The sequence below is a fragment of the Rhynchophorus ferrugineus genome, unplaced genomic scaffold, assembly GCF_030347505.1.
Source record: "Rhynchophorus ferrugineus isolate W39M unplaced genomic scaffold, kcgeb_rfMv2 rfM7, whole genome shotgun sequence".
In the NCBI taxonomy this organism is placed as follows: Eukaryota; Metazoa; Arthropoda; class Insecta; order Coleoptera; family Curculionidae; genus Rhynchophorus; species Rhynchophorus ferrugineus.
The window spans coordinates 4,356,719-4,381,244 of record NW_027472586.1 but is presented as its reverse complement, the minus strand read 5'-3'; the positions used below and the strand labels follow the sequence as shown (position 1 = coordinate 4,381,244).

Below are 24,526 nucleotides of genomic sequence, written 5' to 3'. Positions count from 1 at the left end.
ATTGTATTCAAACTTTTTATATCGTTCAAACTATCCTTCGTCATAGATATGAAAATACTTGCAAATGTACCACCGTACCACTCTATTTTGCTCAAAATTTAAGAAACACTAGCTTGATACTTACGTCAAACATTAAAACAGGTACCAATTTCAAGGCCTATTCGAATATCTCGATTTAAATAGTTTAAAAGAGTTGATAAAACATATAGAACTAATATTGGATCTGTTAGAACTTTTGTAGAAATACTACGTGATATTATTGTTTAGTTTTCATCTTTTCTCATGAGATATTAACGAATCCTTGTATATTTTAACCCATTTTCATATTTTATTTTATAAAGGAATAAATGAAAGACAAAAAATTACTTCTAAAGTGTTTTATTTACTTATATTCCTACTAATACTTCATATTACAATATTATCTCTAATTTTCGAAACGGTCTTCAATCAGACATCGATCTTAGACCGACGTCTCTTTGTTTTTACACAAATAAATAATGTACACAATCCAGTCAAACCTACATAAATAATTTTTCACGAAAAACTCTTTACACGTTTTTTACACGATATATACACCTGTGTCCTGTATTTACACGTCTGCCAGATTGAATTAGCGATAAGGGAGCCGGAGACAATCTGAAACAAAACATTTCATTAGTACAAAAGTCATTAAGTCATATCTATATATCTATATAAATAATGTGCATAATTTCAGAACCACTGCACCAAATTGGATAATTAATTTTTGTTATTTTCATTATTTTCAGGACAATTTTTGTACAAAAACATATTTAAAAAGATTACGGCAAAGTTCTTTATATTTGAATAATCACTGCCCTACACCTAATATATTCGGGTGTTCCGCAGGGCAGTGTTATTGGCCCACTGTTATATCTATTGTATACAGCTGACCTACCGACCTCAACAAACACTACTGTTGCAACATATGCTGACGATACAGCGGTTTTATCATAACACGAGGTTCCAATATCAGCCACATCCATTTTCATTTTAACAAAGTCGAATTGTGTATTAATATGACATTCACTCTTTGTAGAAGAACATGTTCCTTCAGTAAAATAGGATAATCATGACCTTCCGCAAGCAGACAACGTTAAATATCTGAGAATGAATTTTGATCGACATTTAACATGGAGAAAGTGACAAAACGCAAACAATTTGGGTTCAAACTAAACTAAATGTATTGCCGTAAATCTAAATTATGATTAGACAGCAAGGTTTTGCTGTATAAGCTAATACTTAGGCCCATTTGGACCTATTGTATTGAACTATGGAGTACAACTAGCAAATCTAACATAGATATCCTCCAGAGGTTCCAGAATAAAGTATTGCTAGCCATCGTCGATGCCCCATATTACTTGTCCAACAAACTGATTCAGCGCAATATCCCCTTAGAACCCATAACGAGTAGTTAGGATAGATTTTAAGATAAATTAGAATAGCAACTAGAATAAAATTTAGATTATAAGTTGTACAGTAAATCACTCAATGAAGTGATCTTATACATGTCAGGATAGTTATATTATGTAACGGAAATCAATCCAATCAATCATTCCAGCTCCGCTTTAACGTTTTAATACCACTTGTGTTGAACGATTTATCTTTTACCTCAAAATAGGTCTGGCACCAGTTGCTGTCCACTCAGATGACGATCGTTTTGATTCTGGAGTGAAGTGATAGATCCATGTTTCAGCCATTGTCACATATCAGCGCAAAAATTCCGGTTTGTTTCGGTTGTTCTTAAACATGACCAAACACTGCTCAGAATCATCGGCAAGTTCTTGTTTTTGGTCAACAATGAACAAACGCGGCTCCCACTTTGATCAGAGCTTTCTCACAGTAAAATGCTCATGCAATATAATATAATACTTATTGCTCATGGACAGATTGTTGAAGTTTTCAGAGATTAATAAAAAAATATTTAAATATCATACCATAGACAGACATAGAAGAAAGCTGAGAAGACATCGACAGATTGATATTTTTTTTTATTCGGTTTAAATCAAAATAGTGACGATCATGTGCAACTAAGTTGACATAATCACTCAAATAAACAATTAAAACAAGTCACGAGTCACACTGATGAAACCAGAGACGCTGCAAGAAGATATACCTCAGAGGGTCATCATGAAGTAGTAGAAACTGAAAATATAATTAAAATCAACCTGAACAACATAGAAAAGTTACTGACTCTTCAAATGATAAAATTGTAAGTATAGGAAATCGGCTGCCCTGTATTTGGTATCGTGATTTAAAATGTAAAGACGGACGTTAAGAAATGTGCTGTAATGGCGGTCGAACTTTTATTATTGATCCTTATCCTGATCCTTTGAATTACCTCCTCATCCGTCAGAATCTGTTCTTAAAATATTTTTCGTTTACGATAGGTACATATAATTCATATTTTCAAAGGAGGTCTCTAGGAACAAAAGAAGCAAATATTTTATATCACAAGTTTTCAATCCAGTAATACTTTATATCTTACGCTCAGTCAAAGAAGCATCAGCTACATTAAATACTATCCATCAGGAGATTCAAATTTTAAATTCATCTTTATTGTTGTTTAAAAATTAATCCATCTCAAAAGATGCCTGTATAAATTTGAGAGCTGTCGGATCATTAGTTTGTGAATTATAGCATTTTGAGTGAAGCAATTTTTGTTATTGTGTAAAAATGGATAAAAAGGAATTTCGCATGTTGTTAAAATGTTGCTTTTTGAAGGGAAAAAATACAGTTGAAGCAAAAACTTGGCTTGATGCCAAGTTTCCGGATACTGCCTAGGAAAATCAACCATCAAGGATTGATATGCTCAGTTTAGATGTGGCGAAACGAGCACCGTAGACGATGGACGCAGTGGACGCCTAAAAGACGTTGTTACCGACGAAAACATTAAGAAAATCCATAAAATGATTTTGAATGACTGTAAATTGAAATTGAATGAAATAGCAACTCACAAGACACTCTAAAGATATCAGCTGAACGTGTACATCATATCATTCACGAATATTTGGGTATGAGAAAGCTCTGTGCAAAGTGGGTGCCGCGCGAGCTCACCTTTGACCAAAAACAACTGAGTTGATGATTCGGAGCAATGTTTGAACATGATTAAGCGTAATAAACCCGAATTTTTACGTCAATATGTGACATGAAATATGACTCCATCATTTCACTCCGAAGTCCAATCGACAGTCATCCGAGTGGACTGCACACGATAAAGCGTGGGAAAGCGCAACAGTCGGCCGGCAAGGTTTTGGCGTCTGTATTTTGGGATGCGCATGGAATAATTTTCATTGACTACCTTGAAGAAGGAAGGACCATCAACAGCGACTATTTCATAACGTTATTGGACTGTTTGAAAGACGAAATCGCCGAAAAACGTCCGCATTTGAAGAAAAAGAAAGTGCTGCTTCATCAACACAATGCACCGTGTCACAAGTCAGTGAAAATGATGACAAAAATCCATGAATTGGGCGTCGAATTTGAATTATTCTCGAGATCTGGTCCCCAGCGAGTATTTCCTGTTCTCACATCTCAAAAGAATGCTCGCTGGGAAGAAATTTTCGTAAAATGAAGAGGTAGTTGCCGAAACTGAGGCCTATTTTGAAGCAAAGACAAATCGTACTATCTAACTATCATACTATATAATCGTAAGACTAATCGCACGTATCGAAAAGTTGGAGGGTAGCTATAACCAGTGTATCACTCTTGAAGGGAATTATGTTGGATAAAAAATCTAATTTTGACAAAAAATGTGTTTTACTATGGTAGGCCGGGGACTTTTCAATTGACCTGTTATGAGCTTTAACAGTGCCGTCGTTTTCATCAAAAACGGAGGCATAATTTTCGCTAAGCCAATTAATATAAAAGATTGTACCAATTTTCCTTAAAAAAAGTGAAAAAAATTACCAGTTTGTTTAATATGAATGTTAATAGGAACTATTTAGTTGTTTAAGGAAGAAAAACAGAAAATAAATGAAATAAAATCCAAAAAAATCTTCAGTTCCCTTATTAAATCAAATTTATGTCCCGATAATAGTAAACAACATTATCGGGCGGGCGAAGAAACACACTCCTAACACACAGTTTAGATCGAACTGGAACAACAACATAAATCATTCAACCAACACAACTATCACGAACCAAAACACTTTATTCGAGAAATCGAGCCAACAGACCGATACATATCATAAATTATTATTTACCCTAATCAATAAAAATAATTATACACAATTTATCTCCAATATAATTTAATGGCTTTTACTAAATTTAACTATGACATAAGAAATGGGATCACCAAATGAGACAAATTAATTTCGGCTATCTCGCCCCGAAAAGGTCAACGATAAACGTAATCTAGAGGTCGCATAATTGATGGCGTCAAATGAGAAATTACATCGGCCATAAACGGTTTCATCGAAATCACTGCGTTGACCGTTCGACTGATGAATGCATCTAATCCGTGTAATAAACAAAATGCCGATTAAGTTTTGACATGGAACTCGCTTTAGTAAATATATCTTAATTGTTTTACCCTATTTTTTTTCAACAAAAGAATCTCTATATTAAACGGCTTTGCAAAAATTTTGCCTCCCTTTTTGAGGGGGACGGAAACACCGGGAGGCACGGTTAAAGCTTATGACAAGGAAGAATTTTTAGGCCTAAAATGTTTCTTTATTACGCGCTACATATAAATATATTCCAATAAAACTAGAATAACAGAACAATTGAAATTTTCCCGGCCTACCATAGTAAAACACATTTTTTGGCAAAATTAGTTTTTTTTATTCAACATAATTCCCTTCAAGGTACACTGATTATAGCGACTGACCAACTTTTCGATACCATTTTTGTAGTACGATTTGTCCTTTGCTTCAAAATAGGCTACAGTTTCGACGATCACCTATTCATGGACGAAAATTTCTTCCCAACGAGCATTCTTTTGAGATCTGAGAACAGGAAATAGTCGTTGGGGGCCAGATCTGGAGAATATGGCGGATGAGGAAGCAGTTCGCAGCCCAATTCATAGATTTTTGCCATCATTTTCACTGACTTGTGACACGGTGCAATGTCTTGGTGAAGCAGCACTTTCTTTTTCTTCAAATGCGACCGTATTCAGCGATTTCGTCTTTCAAACGGTCCAATAACGCTATGTAATAGTCGCTGTTGATGGTCCCTCCTTTTTCAAGGTAGTCAATGAAAGTTATTCCATGCCCATCCCAAAATACAGACACCATAACCTTGCAAGCCGACTGTTGCTGAGTGTCTGCTATTTCATTCAATTTTTTTATTGTTTTCGTGGGTAAGAACCTCTTTTGGACGTCCACTGCATTCACCGTCTTCGGTGCTCATTTCACCACGTCTAAACATAGCATACCAATCCTTGATGGTTGATTTTCCTGGGGCGGTGACCAGAAACTCGGCATCAAGCCAAGTTTTTGCTTCAACTGACATCTTTTGAGGGTTAAGGCTATCTAAAAAAACATATGGATTTAATTCTAGTAGCGTCAGCTATGTGTCAGGTCGGGGAATTTTCAATTGACCTATTAGCTCTCCGATCGGTGACACAAAGTATATAAACAAACCCAGTAGGTAGCCGAGTGGGTTAAGAGTTTAGCTGGAGACAAAGCATCTAATTGTACTAGAGGCAATTCTAACCATTGTTAAGATTATTACAATAATATCTGTAAATTTTAGTGGTATTTCATTTGTAATATATTTATTTTATATATACATCACGAATTAAAATGAATGTTGCAAAGAATATTAACAGTTAACTAAATTAAACAATAAAATTATTTCATGGAATTTTAATTCCTCATTTGTCGGTGAGTTGTTAGTTACCTCATGGGACATTAGATAAAGTAGAAAGCAATAGGCAAATAAAAACTTTAGAAGACGAACTAAAAATGCATATCTGCAAGAGCGAGATCGAAGATTGAAATAAAGAATGAAGTAAAGAAATAATTATTTAGTTAGCCTGGTGTAATTATTGATTTTGTAATATCAATTTCAGGTAAGAGATATGTATAAAAGATAAGGACTATATGAATACATAAAGAAAATAATGAAAATATTCAAGGGTTAAAATGAAACTAACTACATAATTGGCATAGATGGAACACAAAGGACAAATAAAAGAAATTATGAATTATTAACAGTACATTTGTAAAGATTTTATTGAATTGATTTGAATTGAAATATTAAGTTATATGACATTTTATTGTTTGAACCTTGTATCAATTATTTCAACTATATACTTTACTAGCGACTCGCCCCGGCTTCGCACGGGTGCAATGCTGATACTAAATTAAATACACTACAGAAAAAATATGAACGTTGTATATAAAAACATAGCAGCCCGTTCCGACTTTGCACGGGCATAAAATATATATGCCTATGTCACTCAATGAAAACATGATTAAAATCGATCCAGTATTTTTGGTTCATTCATTACTGCCCTTGGCCTGCACGCATTAAATTTGGAGTAAAACAATTCCTCTTCCCCTATACTTACTATGAAGATTTCCTGCTATCTTTGGAGTTTCTAAATTCATACAATTTTTATTACATTACACATTTTTAAACGCAAATTTTAAATTTGTAATATCTCCGAAAATATTTGTTTAATTTACATGCTGTATTAACAAGGAACCATATTGATCTATATTAATTGCACACTGTATTTAAGGTACTTAATTCGATAAGGATTAATGCCGTATTGCTTAAAATAGCTTCGTAAATAAGCCATTTTCTCACGTAAAAAGTAAACAACAAAAATGGTTAATGTGGGTTATCCCTAAAAGATAAACATATACCATCGCGGACTTTTTTGTAGACCTTTTTATGGTGTACAATACTGTAGTACATTAATTTGATCTAACTCGTAGGGTTAGGCAGCGTTTTTGCTAATTGCTAAATAAGCCTAAAAAATAAGTTAATTTACGACATCACGTTAGAAACCTCTAAAATTAGCAATGTTGCCTTAGTATATTATGCATGTATTATACATATAAACCTTCCTCTTGAATCACTCTATCTACTGAAAAAAACCGCATCAAAATCCGTTGCGTAGTTTTAAAGATTTAAGCGCACATAGGGATATAGGGACAGAAAAGGCGACTTTGTTTTATACTATGTAGTGATATACATAAGTTTTCTGAAATCAACAGTTAATTTAATGATTGTAAATACATTCCTTTAATATATATATACACATTTTAATCTCTATATTCACTCTCTTTTATCACACAAACATGTACTAAATCATTTATTATTCCATACTTATGTTTATAACATAAAAGTAAAGAAAGATCATGTATAGTTATATCTGATGCTCTGAAGTTGTTACAGTTCTCAAATATAATCTTTCATATAATAATCTGTGTTAATGTTCAACCGCGTGGTAATTTACACTTTTTAATACTTATTAATTGTTGATGATAGTGAGTTTTAGTTCTTGAGATTGTTTGAGTGTATTTTAACACACATCTTATATTGAAAATACTGAAAAAACAAGTTTAAGCAACACATCATTTTCAAATTAGCCCTTTTACTCCTTTATGAGAAACACATGTTTAACTTCATACACTGTAGTAGAATTTCGGCCACAGGCAATTACTAGTCCTCTTTAAGAGGCTCTAAAAGCAAAAGTGAGTGAAAAAAAGGAGGAAGCCACTATACGTTCCAATCGTATTTTTTCATTATCTCCGTATTTCGTCTTAGACTTGGTACACCTCGAATTAAACGAAATCAAGATAATTGCAAGAATATATGATAACAGACTCTATTCTCATGTCAATGTAGAAGTAATACAACTCTTTAATAACACCAGAACAGAGCGCAGACTCAAAAGTATCAAACCATTTTGATATTGTGTAGTGTACGTTAGTTAGTTGACATCGACTAGTAACAATGTAATAAATAAATAAAATCATCCTAAATCATTAAGAGGCTTTAAGATCGAAATTAAGTACCCTAAAGAAACCACTATATGTACCAGTCGTTTTCTTTTTCGTATTTCGTCTTAGACTTGGCATAGATCCTGTCGGGCAATCGTTGCGGCAGACGTCGAATTAAACGTCAAAAAAGAGAAGCGACACGAACAGAAAACGAGCGAGGAGAAAGACCAGGGAGAAAAAAAAATAGTCGACGGCAATAGCGGAATGACACATGTGGCCGGCTTAATTTTAAACCGACCGGTCGGGCTCTGAGGCCCCGAAAAACGAGGGAATAAATCTTTTCGGTACAGAAAATAGACGCCACTTTACAACCAATTAAAAAGGTCTTAAATTCTCTTACGCTAACCGCCACGTGACCATTTATCAAGTAGGCCCGTCACTGCCCGCTTAATTTATGATATTTTGCTAATCCTCTGTAGTTTTAATGCATCGTTATGTACAATCGATTTTACTTAACTGTGTTCATCGACGATGACGTGACTCAAGCAGATGTGTATTTTGGAAGGCGTCAAATGAATAGTGACATTTGATGAATCTATTTGGGTTTATCCTAATTCGTTACGATTTTAAAACTATGATAGACATTTTGGATTTAACATATATGTCATTGCTTCAATGTTACTGAATTAGATCAAATGGTTTTACCGTCTTTAATCATCCAACTCGGTCAATATTATCTAGGATTAGGTCCAACCGATGACCTGACTGCTCTTATCTAATCATTCCTGTCATGACGATCATTCCTGATGAAGATTAAAGATATTCTCTTCAGCCGGAAAACCGGAGCCAGCTCATTACGCAGACCACCCAGCATGCTTTTATTCTTCAAAGGTAGAACCGCATATCCAAGGCCAACTCCAGAAAAATCTCGATGAGACAGTCTAGTGGTTACATTTCTGGAGGTTACAAGTCACAGAAAAGCCGGGCCATTTTCTCCCACAAGAAGCGTTTTTTCACCAAGCATTTCGCATCTTATTAGAGAGAAAAAACCTAATACCAACACACCAGTTTGGGTTTATTAACAAGCACTCAACAATTGACCAGGTCCACAGAATAACAGATGTTAATGAAAAAGGCTACGAAAGTAAAAAAGTATGCACAGATATATTTTTAGATCTAACACAAGCTTTCGATAAGGTTTGGCATGAAGGTCCTATTGATAAACTACAGAAAATGCTACCAAAACAACACACCGAACTATTAAAATCATACATTACAACCAGAATGTTCAGAGTTAAACAAGAACAATCTTACTCTACAATAAAAAAATTTAAAGCAGGTGTACCACAAGGAAGTGTACTGGGACCAATGCTTTATCTACTTACACTTGTGATATACCACAAACGGAAAATATTACGATGGCTACATTTGCTGATGATATTGAGATTAGAGCTGTCGGAGATAATAGTGAAGAAACCTCACGAAAATTACAACAGGCAAGTGACAATATAAATAATTGGACACAAGCTTGGAAAATAAGAATTAATGAAAATAAATCTGTACATGTGCACTTCACCTATAAACAGACAGAGCATCCATAACATTAAAAAATACTATAATTCCATATAGCAACAACGCTAAATATCTCTGAATGAATCTCGATGCAAAACTTCGCTGGCAGAAACATATAAAGAGGAAAAGAAAAGAAATGGAATTGAAATATAGAAAAATGTACTGGCTAATTGGAAGAAAATCATAATTATCAGTACATAATAAATTGCTATTATATAAGCAAATATTGAAACCTACATAGACATACGGAGTTCAATTATAGGGACGTTCTGCAAAGAGTAACTTAAATAAAATACAAAATTTTCAGAACAAAGTCCTGAGAGCTATTGTGGGTGCACCCAAATACTATAGGACTGATTACCTACATCGAGACCTTCAGATATCCATAGTCAGCCAAAAAATCAAGAGAATTGCAAGGGGGCATGAGGAAAGATTCCATACTTCATTATCGCACGAATATTGAAATATTATACTGATACTGTTCTAACTTATTTTAAAGTCTATTCTAGCTTATTTTAAAGTTTTTAAGCTTAAGTTTATTCTAGCTTAGAGCAACATCTAAATATATTTTACTTTCTACTACGGATTTGTCTATGACATTTTCATCGGAATATTGATGAAGCAGAAGTAGGCTAATAAGAAATAGAAAAATCGCCAATGTAATCTGGAAAAGTATTACCAATAAAAGTCCTAAACCAAGACTGTGGAATTTTTTAGTTAAGAAAGGTTTCTGGAGCCGAATGATGAAGCCGAATGAAAATTATAGCGACTCAGAAAGATCGCTCAGCGTTCGGGTCTATAAATAACGCAAGGGCAATTTTTTCGATAGCACCGAACTTATAAACAATTACAAAGAAACTCCTTATCGCCGTATTATACCATTAACATATGTAACGCTGAAAAAAGCAAAAGTCATTAAAATATCGCCGGATCAATTAAATATAATTAAACACCCAATGAGAAATTACGCTTCGAACGGGAAGATAACGCCGACCCGTCTATTTAACCGAATAACAACTGAGATATCTGCAGTGGCGGAACAAGAGGCGAAGGGGGGTCAGCAGTTTAGTTTTTTATTCAACATAATTCCCTTCGAGAGTGATACACTGATTATAGCGACCCTCCAACTTTTCGATACCATTTTTGCAGTACGATTCATTCATTCGACGAAAATTTCTTCCCAGCGAGCATTCTTTTGAGATCTGAGAAAAGGAAATAGTCGCTGGAGGCCAGATCTTGAGAATACGGTGGATGAAGAAGTAGTTCGAAGCCCAATTCATGGATTTTTCGCCATCGCCATCGTTTTCACTGACTTGTGACACGGTGCATTGTCTTGGTGAAGCAGCACTTTCTTTTTCTTCAAATGCAGCCGTTTTCGGTGATTTCGTCCTTCAACGTTTTCCCACGCTTTGGAGCGGGTTCATCGTGTGCAGTCCATTTGGATGGCTGTCGATTGGACTTCGCAGTGAAATGATGGAGCTATGTTTCATCTATTGTCACATATCAACGCAAAAACTCGGGTTTATTACGCTTGATCATTTTCAAACACTGCTCCGAATCATCAACTCGTCGTTGTTTTTGGTCAAAAGTGAGCTCGCGTGGCACTTACTTTGCACAGAGCTTTCTCATACCCAAATATTCGTGAGTGATATGATGTACCAAACCAAATATTTGCTTCAAGTGTATTTTTGCCCTTCAAAACACGCAAAATTCCCTTTTATACCATTTTTTCCACAATAGCAAAAGTTGCTTCACTCGAAATGCTATAATTCGCAAAATAATGATCCGGCAGCTGTCAAATTTATACACGCATCTTTTGAGCTTTCCGGCTAACTAAAAAGTATGGATTTAATTCTAGTAGTGCCATCTATGTGTTAGGCCGGGGACTTTTCAATTGACTTGTTAATTTGTTCATCTAATGTGTATATAAAGTATCTTAAATTGAAATACATAATTAAGATGGTGGTCGGCATCAACGCTACGCCACTGGACTTCTTCTTCCCTCCGCAAAAGATACATTTAATTAAGCGAAAATAATTTGAATATTTCCAGACGTGTCGCTGATAATAAACGTCCAAACAATTTCGTTTTCAATAAAACCGTTGTTAATTACCGGCGGCCTGATCTGAACATCAATCGCTCTGTTTACAACGAAATGTACAAAAATCGCCATCATCATTTTTGTTAATATCGCACGAAAATAAGTCGTTCGTTATAATTACCGTGATCTTTAATCTCGGTATAATTATAATTCGACACCAAAATAACCAACAGCACAAGATTAACAGTTCCATGTTATGGTGATTCTCTTGTATATCTCTTAAAATGGCCGAACTCTCAACGAATGAATGTATGAAAGAAAGGTTTAACGATTGTAATCCAAGTCCTTCTGCAAAATATATTATGCTCCAGCTGCAACTGTGTATTATTCACAACTTTTACAACCGTTGTCATGCAAGAAATTGCCTTTGCGTCTTTAACTCCAATTCCCGCAGACACGGACCTCTACAGTAACAGTATTATTGATGTTTAGTAGTTTATAATATACCATACTTCTTGTTCTCGCTCTTTAAACTTGTAATTCTTGTGATACACAAGTGTTTTGCCAGAATGTTCTTGACAAAAAAGTTGAGTCTTCGAAAGAAAACTACAGGAGCAATTTCCATTTTCGATGATCAGAAGTAATTGCTCAGATTGTGTTTTTTAACAGGATTAGAACTTTTGAGCAACATCTAAAAATACTTTATTTTCAATTGCGGATTAATCTATGACATTTTCATCGAAACGCCGATGAAGCAGAGGAGGCTGTATATAAGTAAGGAATTGGAATAAGAAATACAAAAATCGCTAATGTATTCTGGAATAATATTACCAATAAAGATGAAAAAGTATAATTATGGATATATTACAATAATAGTATATGTCCTAAACCAAGATGATAGAATTTTTTAGTTAAGAAAATTTTTGGAGGATATAAGACAAAAAATGATGAAGCCGAAAGAAAATTATTCCCAGTTCGTTGATGAAACTTGTTAAAACTTGTACAGTGTGATACAGCCTTCTTTTTACTGATGTATATCCCATGTGAGCAGACATGTTGGTTCAAGGTGTGCTCTCATTTATATAAGAGATAAAAAACTCTTAGAAAGAGTTTGAGACATTTTTTTTACTAAAAAAACAATATAGTTTTATTAAAGCTTTCAATATTTTCAATTCAATCCATAGCTAGGACCGACATATATCTAGAATGTCGTGATATTGACCCAATCTAGTAGTTGATAGTATTGGAATTGAAAATAGAAGGAAATTGTGTCAAAAAAGCTAAAAAAAACAAGTATATCTCGGTTCGGTGTAGTTTTGAACGAACAATCATCATGAATGTACCCACAAAGAAGTTTTACCAGAATGTTCTTGATAAAAAAAGTAAAGGCTTCGACAGAAAACTACAGGAGCAATTTCCATTTTCGATGATCAGAAGTAATTGCTCAGATTATGTATTTTAACAGGGTTAGAACTTTTGAGCAACATCTAAAAATATTTTATGTTCAATTGCGGATTTATCTATGACATTTTCATCGAAAAGCCGATGAAGCAGAGGAGGCTGTATATAAGTAAGGAATTGGAATAAGAAATACAAAAATTGCTAATGTATTCTGGAATTATATTACCAATAAAGATGAAAAAGTATAATTATGGATATATTACAATAATAGTATATGTCCTAAACCAAGATGATAGAATTTTTTAGTTAAGAAAATTTTTGGAGGATATAAGACAAAAAATGATGAAGCCGAAAGAAAATTATTCCCAGTTCGTTGATGAAACTTGTTAAAACTTGTACAGTGTGATACAGCCTTCTTTTTACTGATGTATATCCCATGTGAGCAGACATGTTGGTTCAAGGTGTGCTCTCATTTATATAAGAGATAAAAAACTCTTAGAAAGAGTTTGAGACATTTTTTTTACTAAAAAAACAATATAGTTTCATAAAAGCTTTCAATATTTTCAATTCAATCCATAGCTGGGACCGACGTATATCTAGAATGTCGTGATTTTGACCCAATCTAGTAGTTGATAGTATAGGAATTGAAAGTAGAAGAAAATTGTGTCAAAAAAGCTAAAAAAAAACAAACATCTCAAACAAATATCTCAACAATTCTCGGTTCGGTGTAGTTTTGAACAAACAATCATCATGAATGTACCCACAAAGAAGTTTTACCAGAATGTTCTTGATAAAAAAAGTAAAGGCTTCGACAGAAAACTACAGGAGTAATTTCCATATTCGATAATCAGAATTGACCACTCAGATTAGGTATTTTAACAGGGTTAGAACTTTTGAGCAAGATCTAAAAATATTTTATGTTCAATTGCGGATTTATCTATGACATTTTCATTGAAAAGCCGATGAAGCAGAGGAGGCTGTATATAAGTAAGGAATTGGAATAAGAAAAACAAAAATCGCTAATGTATTCTGGAGTAATATTACCAATAAAGATGAAAAAGTATAATTATGGATATAGTACAATAATAGTATATGCCCTAAACCAAGATGATAGAATTTTTTAGTTAAGAAAATTTTTTGAGGATATAAGACAAAAAATGATGAAGCCGAAAGAAAATTATTCCCAGTACGTTGATGAAACTTGTTAAAACTTATACATTGTGATACAGCCTTCATTTTACTGATGTATATCCCATGTGTGCGGACATGTTGGTTCAAGGTGTGCTCTCATTTATATAAGAGATAAAAAAACTCTTAGAAAGAGTTTGAAACAATTTTTTTACTAAAAAAACAATATAGTTTTATTAAAGCTTTCAATATTTTCAATTCAATCCATAGCTGGGACCGACATATATCTAGAATGTCGTGATATTGACCCAATCTAGTAGTTGATAGTATAGGAATTGAAAATAAAAGAAAATTGTGTCAAAAAAGCTAAAAAAAGAAGTATATCTCGGTTCGGTGTAGTTTTGAACGAACAATCATCATGAATGTACCCACAAAGAAGTTTTACCAGAATGTTCTTGATAAAAAATCAGAATTGACTACTCAGATTATGTATTTTAACAGGGTTAGAACTTTTGAGCAACATCTAAAAATATTTTATGTTCAATTGCGGATTTATCTATGACATTTTCATCGAAAAGCCGATGAAGCAGAGGAGGCTGTATATAAGTAAGAAATTGGAATAAGAAATACAAAAATTGCTAATGTATTCTGGAATAATATTACCAATAAAGATGAAAAAGTATAATTATGGATATAGTACAATAATAGTATATGCCCTAAACCAAGATGATAGAATTTTTTAGTTAAGAAAATTTTTAGAGGATATAAGACAAAAAATGATGAAGCCGAAAGAAAATTATTCCCAGTACGTTGATGAAACTTGTTAAAACTTATACATTGTGATACAGCCTTCATTTTACTGATGTATATCCCATGTGTGCGGACATGTTGGTTCAAGGTGTGCTCTCATTTATATATGAGATAAAAAAACTCTTAGAAAAAGTTTGAAACAATTTTTTTACTAAAAAAACAATATAGTTTTATTAAAGCTTTCAATATTTTCAATTCAATCCATAGCTAGGACCGACATATATCTAGAATGTCGTGATATTGACCCAATCTAGTAGTTGATAGTATTGGAATTGAAAATAGAAGGAAATTGTGTCAAAAAAGCTAAAAAAAAACAAGTATATCTCGGTTCGGTGTAGTTGTTTTAACGAACAATCATCATGAATGTTCCCACAAAGAAGTTTTACCAGAATGTTCTTGATAAAATAAGTAAAGGCTTCGAAAGAAAACTACAGGAGTAATTTCCATTTTCGATAATCAGAATTGATTACTCAGATTATGTATTTCAACAGGGTTAGAATTTGTTCTTTAAGATTGTTTTTATTTTCATAATTTAATGTTGTAAAGGAAGAAACTGAACACTGTCTTTATATCTCATACTATTGTTAAATGGTAAAGTAATAATTAATTTTTGAGACATCTGCTATTAAAACCAAATTTTTCTACTTTGTATAACTATTGTTCAAGCGATGTGTACTAGAATGAAGTAATGTTTTTTAATTTGTTAACCGAAAGTAGGACATTATACGGAGAAGAACTATAACTCACTAACAAAATAATAAGCCATTATAATTTTATAGCTGCTTGTAATTTATTTCACCTCGAAATCAGCTCTGTTGATGGCTTTAATTGGACATACTAACAGTTAACGAGTGTGCGCCTTTATATATAATATATTATTAACTGTTTTACCATAAAACATATACGATATTTCACATTATTTTAGTCTCATTATTTTACACGCCAAAACGAAAGTTACTTCATTTTAATTACACCCAATATCCTTTGTGTGGCTGTAAATCAATCAGAGATAATTATTTTAAATAATTTCATCAATATTGAGAAGTTTATTGAGTTTTACTCGGTCATCGAGTGTTTATTGTTTTCCTGCCAAAAGGAAACAAGAGTTTTCTGGGCATATTGTGACTGGTGATGACATTATCAAGCATAAAAGTTATGGGATACTCCAGGACGGCCAAAATGGAATATGTATGGTTATAAATAGTTTTGTTGTGCAAGTCAATAAGATATGGTATATTACGAGCTGCTAAAACTATGTTCACTGAGGCACTGTCGCAAAAAAGATCAACAATGAGGAGTAACAGACCTAAACTTAACCTCTTCCATAGCAATGCTTCACCATATGTTAGAGCATAGCGAAAATCTATTAATAATTCGATGCCTGTCAAACAAACATCATTTTTCTCGACACAGTGTCGCCATATTGCCAGAAAAATGAAACGTGGATATGAGGAAAAAGGAAGGATGGAAAGAAGTTGTAGAACATGTGGTAGATGGACTAACAGATGACCAGCCAACTGACTATAAAAAAGTCGTACTCGTAAAAGCCATTAAGAACCACAAGCAATCAAAATGAAGAAAATGAAGAAAATCGTAGATAGAAATTGTTTAATAATCACGTAACAGTTCGATTTTATGAACAAACATTCAACAATTGACCATTATTAAAAAATTCTACGAAGAGAAAATACGCTGAGATTTATTGGACGTAGCGCAAGGCTTCGATAAAGTTTGATATAAGCGATTCATGTATAGACTCCGTAAAATGTCAGCTAAACAAATACGTAGAACTCTTAAACTCATACTTCAGCCAGGCTGTTTGGAGTTAAATAACAAGAGTTTTTTTAAATATATTTTGAAATCTCATTTTTACCACCGTGAGTTTATCTGGACTGGATCTACTATTTAACGGCTCCATTAGATTTTCCACTGTTGCCTGTAAAGACAGTTACAATTACAATCACAAACATAGTAACTGCAGGATTCAGACCCACCACTATCGCATCGGTAGGAGGGCCGTCCTGTCGCCTTGATCACTGCGCCAACCAAGCCGGCCAAAAAGAGGTTTATTCATCCATGAAATAAACAAAAGCAAGTCTACCGTAGATTAGTCTCTTTGCTCCTGTACATATAACATGACCATAAATAGAAAGTTTACTGTTTCGACATTTTGCGACACATTTGCTATAGGATAGAATAGCGAAGAAAGAGTCTGAAAACTACAAAACGCAAGTAGCAATAAATTAATGGACCTAGACATGGAGAATAACGGTGAATGAGAGTAAATCAGTACATATTAAGTTAATTTGCAACCAAATCGTACATATACCAATAAATAATAATAACACTATTACTCCATACAGTAACAGTGAGCGATGTATTTAAAAATTAACCTTGAGGCAAAACTGTGTTGAAAAGGGTATATCAAAAAGAAAAGAAAAAACCGAACCAAAATACCAAAATACAAAAAAATATATAGGCAATTTGAAAGAAAATTTAAGTTATTCGCACGTAATAAGTTGTTGCTCTACAAGCCAATACTAAACCCTATACGGACCCATCGAATTCAGTTCATGTTCATGTTTTGCGAAAAGTAATATCAATCTATTAAAAATATTTCAGAATCAAAAGTCCTGAAAAGTATTGTAGATACGCCCAGCAGGTATATGAATAATTACTAAGACGGAGACTTTCGGATTCCCACTTTCATAGAGCATATTAATATATTCTCAACAGTAGATGAAGAAAGACTCTACCCCCATGTTAATATCAAATTGCTACCACTCTTGGATAACAGTGAACTAACAGGTCAATCGAAAAGTCTTGCCTGGCATGACACATAGATGACGCTACTAGAATTAAATCCATATATTTTTTAGTTAACCCTAACCCTCAAAAGATGTGTGTATACATTTGACAGCTGTTGGATCATTAGTTTGTGAATTATGCCATTTTGAGTGAAGCATCTTTTGTAATTGCGAAAAAAATGGATAAAAAGGTATTTCGAGTGTTGATAAAACATTGCTTTTTGAAGGGAAAAAATACCGTTGAAGCAAAAACTTGGCTTGATGCCGAGTTTCCGGAAACTGCCCCAGAAAAATTAACCATCAAGGATTGGTATGCTAAGTTTAGACGTGGTGAAATGAGCACCGAAGACGGTGAACACAGTGGACGCCCAAAAGAGATTCAAATTGAAATTGAATGAAATAGACACTCTAAAGACATCAACTGGACGTGTACATAATATCATTCACTATTATTTTGGTATGAGAAAATTTGGGTATGAAAAAGCTCTGTGCAATGTGGGTGCCACGCGAAATCATTTTTAACCAAAAACGTCGGGTTGATGATTTGGACCGGTGTTTGAAGATGATTAAGCGTAATAATCCCGAGGTTTTGCATCGATATGTGACAATGGATAAAACGTGGCTCCATCATTTCACTCCCAAGCAAGCCTAATCCATTTCAAACCCAATCGACAGTCGTCCGAGTAAACTGCACACAATGAACCCGCTCCAAAGCGTGGAAAAACACAACAGACGGCTGGCAAGGTTATGGCGTCTGTATTTTGGGATTCGCATGGAATAATTTTCATTGACTACGTTGAAAAAGGAACGATCATCAACAGTGACTACTCCATAGCGTTATTGGATCGTTTGAAGGACAAAATCGCCGAAAAACGACCGAATTTGAAGAAAAGGAAAGTGCTGCTTCACCAAGATAATGTCCCGTATCAAAACTCCATGAATTGGACTTCGAATTGCTTCCTCATCCACGGTATTCTCCAGATCTGGCCCCCAGCGACTGTTTCCTGTTCTCAAATCTCAAAAGGATGCTCGCTGGGACGAAATTTTCGTCGAATGAAGAGGTGATCGCCGAAACTGAGGTCTATTTTTTAGCAAAGGACAAATCATACTACAAAAATGGTATCGAAAAGTTGGAGGGTCGCTATAATCAGTGTATCACACTTGAAGGGAATTATGTTCAATCAAGAAAAACTAATTTTGGCAAAATATGTGTTTTACTATGGTAGGCCGAGGACTTTCAATTTACTTCTTAAGACGCAGACGCACAAAAGTGTACTAAATGGTAAAAATACTGAAAAGTGCTACTGACTTTTATCTTATTAAAGTACTATTAAGTTACTTATTCTGAGTAAGGCTCGATACATAACTAACTATTTATAAGTTTAGTGCTTAATTAGTCGCCAACGACTAGTGTTATATATTTAATTATTCTTAATGCGCCTAATGCTACATTAATTTCAGTAGGATATATGTTTATATTTAATTAATGAGGATACTAAAATATGATTGACACATAGTCCAGTATTCGCCAGTGTTAGTTCTATTTAATATTACGAATATCAATTACGCGATAATTGTTTACCCACCTCCATGACTTTAGTTACGACATATGCGGGCTGGGGGACCGCATTCCACCCGGGGGCGATGCCAAATGTGGTGGCGGAGGTGGCGGAGGCTGCGCTATTAAACCTAAAGGCGGTATCGCTGGCCTGGGTCCCAGCAGCGAAGCCAGAGGGTGAGCACCACCTGGTGAGAAATAACCCTGCAGCGCGGGGTGCGGATAGAGGGGGTGGGGGTGGCGAGAGAGCGAGGCCATTTTCAACTTTTCCAGCTCGGCCTCCTGCAGTCGTTTGGCCTTGGCCCGTCGATTTTGGAACCAGATTTTAACCTGCAAAAAAATACGTATATTTTATCATCAAGTTCAACTAATATTTTTGGTTTATGAAGGTGTATTCCCGTATAGAGATAATAAATGATCACTTTTTGTTATATTTTCTATACTTAATCCTTTAAGAATATGTCCTTAAGAGGATTTTTCAAAAATGTAAATTATTTTCGGAGATATGGCTAGTGTAGTGATACGCGATCTAAACAGCAAAACTCGTTTTTCGAGATGATTAATATAATATCTCAAATTCTACTGAACGGATTAATTTGAAACCCATTGTAAGCTTTCCCTAAAGAATCCTCTATTGTATCAAAGTAAAACTAGAACAAAATTTTAATGTTTACTATTTTTAAAAACTCGAAAATGTAAAAAAATTTCTCGGTCTTGGCGAAAAAATTATTCAAAGTTTTACATTAGCAGCATAAAATAAATATAAATATATAGATACCTGCGTAATGAAAATTAAAAAAATAATAATTACCTGGGTCTCTGTAAGCCTTAATGAACTCGAAAACTCTGCTCTCTCTGCTATACTAAGGTACTGTTTATCTCTAAACTTCTTCTCTAGGGCTAAGAGTTGCTGGGTGGTAAAAGGGGTCCTTGGTTTCCTGTTGGGTTTGTGTTTTCTGAGGTTGCATTTGATTTTCGGCGCCTCACCGTTATTGTCAACTGCAAGAATATCAATTATATAAATATTGGAAATAATATAAACTTTATTTGTAACATTAAGCTTCCTTGCGTTTGTACCCTCAAAACTTGGAAGATAGATAACAAATTGGTTTAATATTTTGTCGCAATATTCCGTTTTAATAAAAATAGCGCTTTCATATATTATTTATAGCAAAATTCTAACGAAAATTAAAATTACCAGGAGATTGTTGACTGTAATAACACCATCACTAACAGGCCAATTGAAATGTCATTGGCCTGACACATAGATGGCGCTACTATAATTAAATCCATATGTTTTTCAGATAGCCCTACAGCTCATAAGATGCGTGTATAAATTTGACAGCTATGGGATCATTAGTTTGTAAATTATAGCATTTTGAGTGAAGCAGCTTTAGTTATTGTGAAAAAATTGATGAAAAGGAATTTCGCGAAGACTGTGAATGCAAAGGACGCCCAAAAGAGGTTATTATCGACGAAAACATTTAAAAAATCCACAAAATGATTTTGAATGACTGTAAATTGAAATTGAATGAAATAGCAGACACTCTAAAGATATCAACTGAATATGTACATCATATCATTCACGAATATTTGAGTATAAGGAAGCTCTGTGCAAAGTAGGTGCCGAGCGAGCTCACTTTTGACCAAAAATAAATACGAGTTGATGATTCGGAGCAGTGTTTGAAGATGATCAAGAGTAATAAACCCGAATTTTTGCATCGATATATGACAATGAATGACACATGGCTCCATCCTTTCACTCCGAAGTCCAATCGACAGTCATCCGAATGGACTGCACACGATGAATCCGCTCCAAAGCGTGGGAATTCCCAACAGTCGGCTGGCAAGGTTATGGCATCTGTATTTTGGGAGGCGTATAGAAAAGGAAGCACTATTAATAGCGACTATTACACAGCGTCATTGGCCGTTTGAAGGACCAAATCACCGAAAAAGGACCGCATTTAAAAAATATGAAGTACTGCTTCACCAAGACAACGCACCGTATCACTAATCAGTGAAAACGATGGCAAAATCTATAAATTGTGTTTCGAATTGCTTCCTCATCCACCGTATTCTCCAGATCTGGCCTCAAGCGACTATTTCCTCTTCTCAGATCTTAAAAGAATGCTCGTTTCGCTCGAATGTCGTTATAATCAGTGTATCACCCTTGAAGGTTATTATGTTGGATAAAATAACTAATTTTGTCAAAAAAGGTGATTTATTATGGTAGGCCGGAGACTTTTCAATTGACCTGTTACCTTAAAAAATCGAGAGAAGTTCCTACAGTGGAATACAGGACGAGTTCCTCTAATTGTCGCTTTTACTAAGTGTACCAGAAAGTTATTACCGATTTTCCTAACAGGGGTCGCTAGGCTTAAGTATGCAATGTTAGGATTTGACACATATGCCATTTTATTCTACTAATATGATGCTTCAAAGCTTTATAATTATTTCATCCAAACATGGTGGCATGTTGTCCAGTGGCTGTCTTGTATCGTTTGCATGTTACTGTGATTTAGCAACATTATTTCATGTTTTAAGACAATCACTTTGTATACCAACTTGATTTCGAGGTTATTATGCAGCTCTTTGTTGGTTACATAGTGATAAGCATTGGTAATTCACTGTAGAACTTTGATTTGAGTGCATTGGATTACTAGTTGGTGTGATGCTTAGTACAACCCCATATATGTATCCCATAGGTCCAAATTGGATCTATAATTGACTTATCTCTTGATCTTATCTCTTTGATTTTAGGGCAAGTTGAGAGTATCTTCCGATTAACCAGTACGGTTGCTTGACATTGAGTCTAACCTGCTCTGCTTTTTATCTAACATGATGTTCCTTGTTTAAACCACCATTGACATGTATTAGAGATGAAGTATCGAGCATCCGTCAAGTGATAATAATTAGGTTTTTGTCATTTCAGAGTAACGAAAAATTTACATGGATAGATTTGTAGCTATTAAGCATCCTGTCCATATAAACAGGAGAGGCTAAAACGTATGTATACGTTTTTACTAGGCCTGTTATATTAATATGCTAATTAATACTAATTTTATATTAGTCAATTATAGGAAAGAAACACTCAATTAATTAGCATAACATAAAATATAAATCAAATAAAATTTCATCGCTTAATTAACTTGTAATTTTGCTCCACCTGGCCCAATCTGGGTCATCCCAGCCCGTTAAACCAACAGGATAGATCTAATAAAATCGTCCGAACCCAAAAAAAGAAAGTCCCCATAAAATCAAACCGAACGGCTTTAATTAGACACGAAGTTTTCGTTTTAAAAGCTCCCGATAGCGGTTCGCGACCCATAGACCGACTAATTAACGCAGAACCGAATATAAAGATGTCGCGGGACGACACAAAAAACAAATTGTGCAATAAACGGGACCGCTATCAATTATATATGTCCAATTAATCGTTCGGAATGTTTAAAAAATGGAAATAATAGAACCGGGGTATTAGCGAACCCGTCTACAAGGAATACAAATTATGAGTTTGACAAATTACCCACACGGCTAATTATGCAACCAATTACGGAGAACCATTAGAATAGCTGCGAATATAACGAGCTATTAACGCAACTATCAATAACGTTGTTCTGGTTTAGCAGAACATATTCTTATTATTAATAGGTTTCGATTTATTATGTTCTACCAAGTAAACTGGATGCCATTAATAATTTGTAATATTCCGCGTTATTGTTAAAACACTCTATATTCGTTGCAATAAACGCTTTAGTTGATTTTAAAAAATTGCATAGTCATTCGATGAAAATTTCTTCCCAGTGAGCATCATTTTGAGATCTGAGAACAGGAAATAGTCGCTGGGGGGTTCGATCTGGAGAATACGGTGGATACGGAGAATACGGTGCATTATCTTGGTGAAACAGCACTTACTTTTTCTTCGAGTGCGGCCGTTTTTCGGTGATTTTATCGCTCAAACCGTCCAATAACACTATGTTATAGTCGCTGTTACTGGTCTTTCCTTTTTCAAGGTAGTCAATGAAAATTATTCCATGCGCATCCCAAAATACATACGCCATGAGCGGATTCATCGTGTGCAGTCCACTCGGATGACTGTCGATTGGACTTCGGAGTGAAATGATGGAGCCACGTTTCATCCATTGCAACATATCGACGCAAAAACTCGGATTTATTACGCTTGATCATCTTCAAACACTGCTCCGAATCATCAACTCGTCGTTGATTTTTTCACACAGCTTTCTCATACCCAAATATTCTTGAATGATATGATGCACACGTTTAGTTGATGTCTTTTGCTATTTCATTTAATATCAATTTACTGTCATTCAAAATAATTTTGTGGATTATTTTAAATGTTTCCGTCGGGAACAACTTCTTTTGGGCGTCCACTGCGTTCACCGTCTTCGGTGCTCATTTCAGCACGTTTAAACTTAGCAAAACAATCCTTGATGGTTGATTTTCCTGATACAGTATCCGGAAACTCGGCATCAAGCCAATTTTTTGCTTCAACTGTATTTTTCACTACAAAAAGCAATATTTTATCAACATACGAAATTTTAACCTTTTTAACCATTTTTTCACAATAACAAAAGTTGCTTCACTAAAATGCTATAATTCACAATCTAATGATCTGACAGCTGTCAAATTTATACACGCATCTTTTGAGGGTTAGGGCTAACTATAAAACATATGGATTTAATTCTAGTAGCGCCATATATGTTTAGCGCCATAACATTTCATAATTGCTACTAAATGAACAATATAAAGTTGCAATACAAGAATCTAGACATACAGCGAACATTTGGAACTCATAAATTTTGTAAAATGTGAAGTTCTAAGGAAATATATCAATAATATATCAATATATACAATTTGGTCTATCAATGGTGTTACTTTGATATTGAATTATACCAAAGTAAACATTAATCTTGGTTTGTTAACTCAGTTAAAAGTTTTTATATAAAATATTTTAAGTTATCTGATGAAGAAGAAAGGTATATTAGAAATTTTGAGATATATAATAGGTCTCTATTGATAGTTTGAGTTAACTTACAATTCCATTAATTGTCTTAGAATATCGATAATTGTGAGACAATATCCTTAGCTAAATTTACTTCTCAATGATATACATACGGACATGTAAATAATAAAATTGTGTGTTAATAAACTTAGTAATATCCTGAACAACGGCGTATAATAAACTTACAAAACATAGGTATACTGAGTAGAAATCTAAAATTAACAACAATTAATTTTATAAACAATTAAAAGTTAGCCCAATTTTAAA

The 24,526-nt window shown here is 34.2% G+C and overlaps 1 protein-coding gene across 1 annotated transcript in view; it reads right to left on the bottom strand.

The window, feature by feature from the left end:
* Nucleotides 1–362: 362 nt before the first annotated feature.
* The window catches only part of LOC143199535 (muscle segmentation homeobox), a 71,446-nt gene continuing 47,282 nt past the window's right edge, over nucleotides 363–24,526 (bottom strand). The window contains exons 2-4 of the mRNA XM_076409423.1: nucleotides 20,048–20,235; nucleotides 19,265–19,566; nucleotides 363–636 (exon numbers count right to left, since the gene is read on the bottom strand). Coding sequence (XP_076265538.1) covers nucleotides 19,279–19,566; nucleotides 20,048–20,235 — 476 coding nt within the window. The 3' untranslated portion in view covers nucleotides 363–636; nucleotides 19,265–19,278. The remainder of the gene's footprint in view (nucleotides 637–19,264; nucleotides 19,567–20,047; nucleotides 20,236–24,526) is intronic.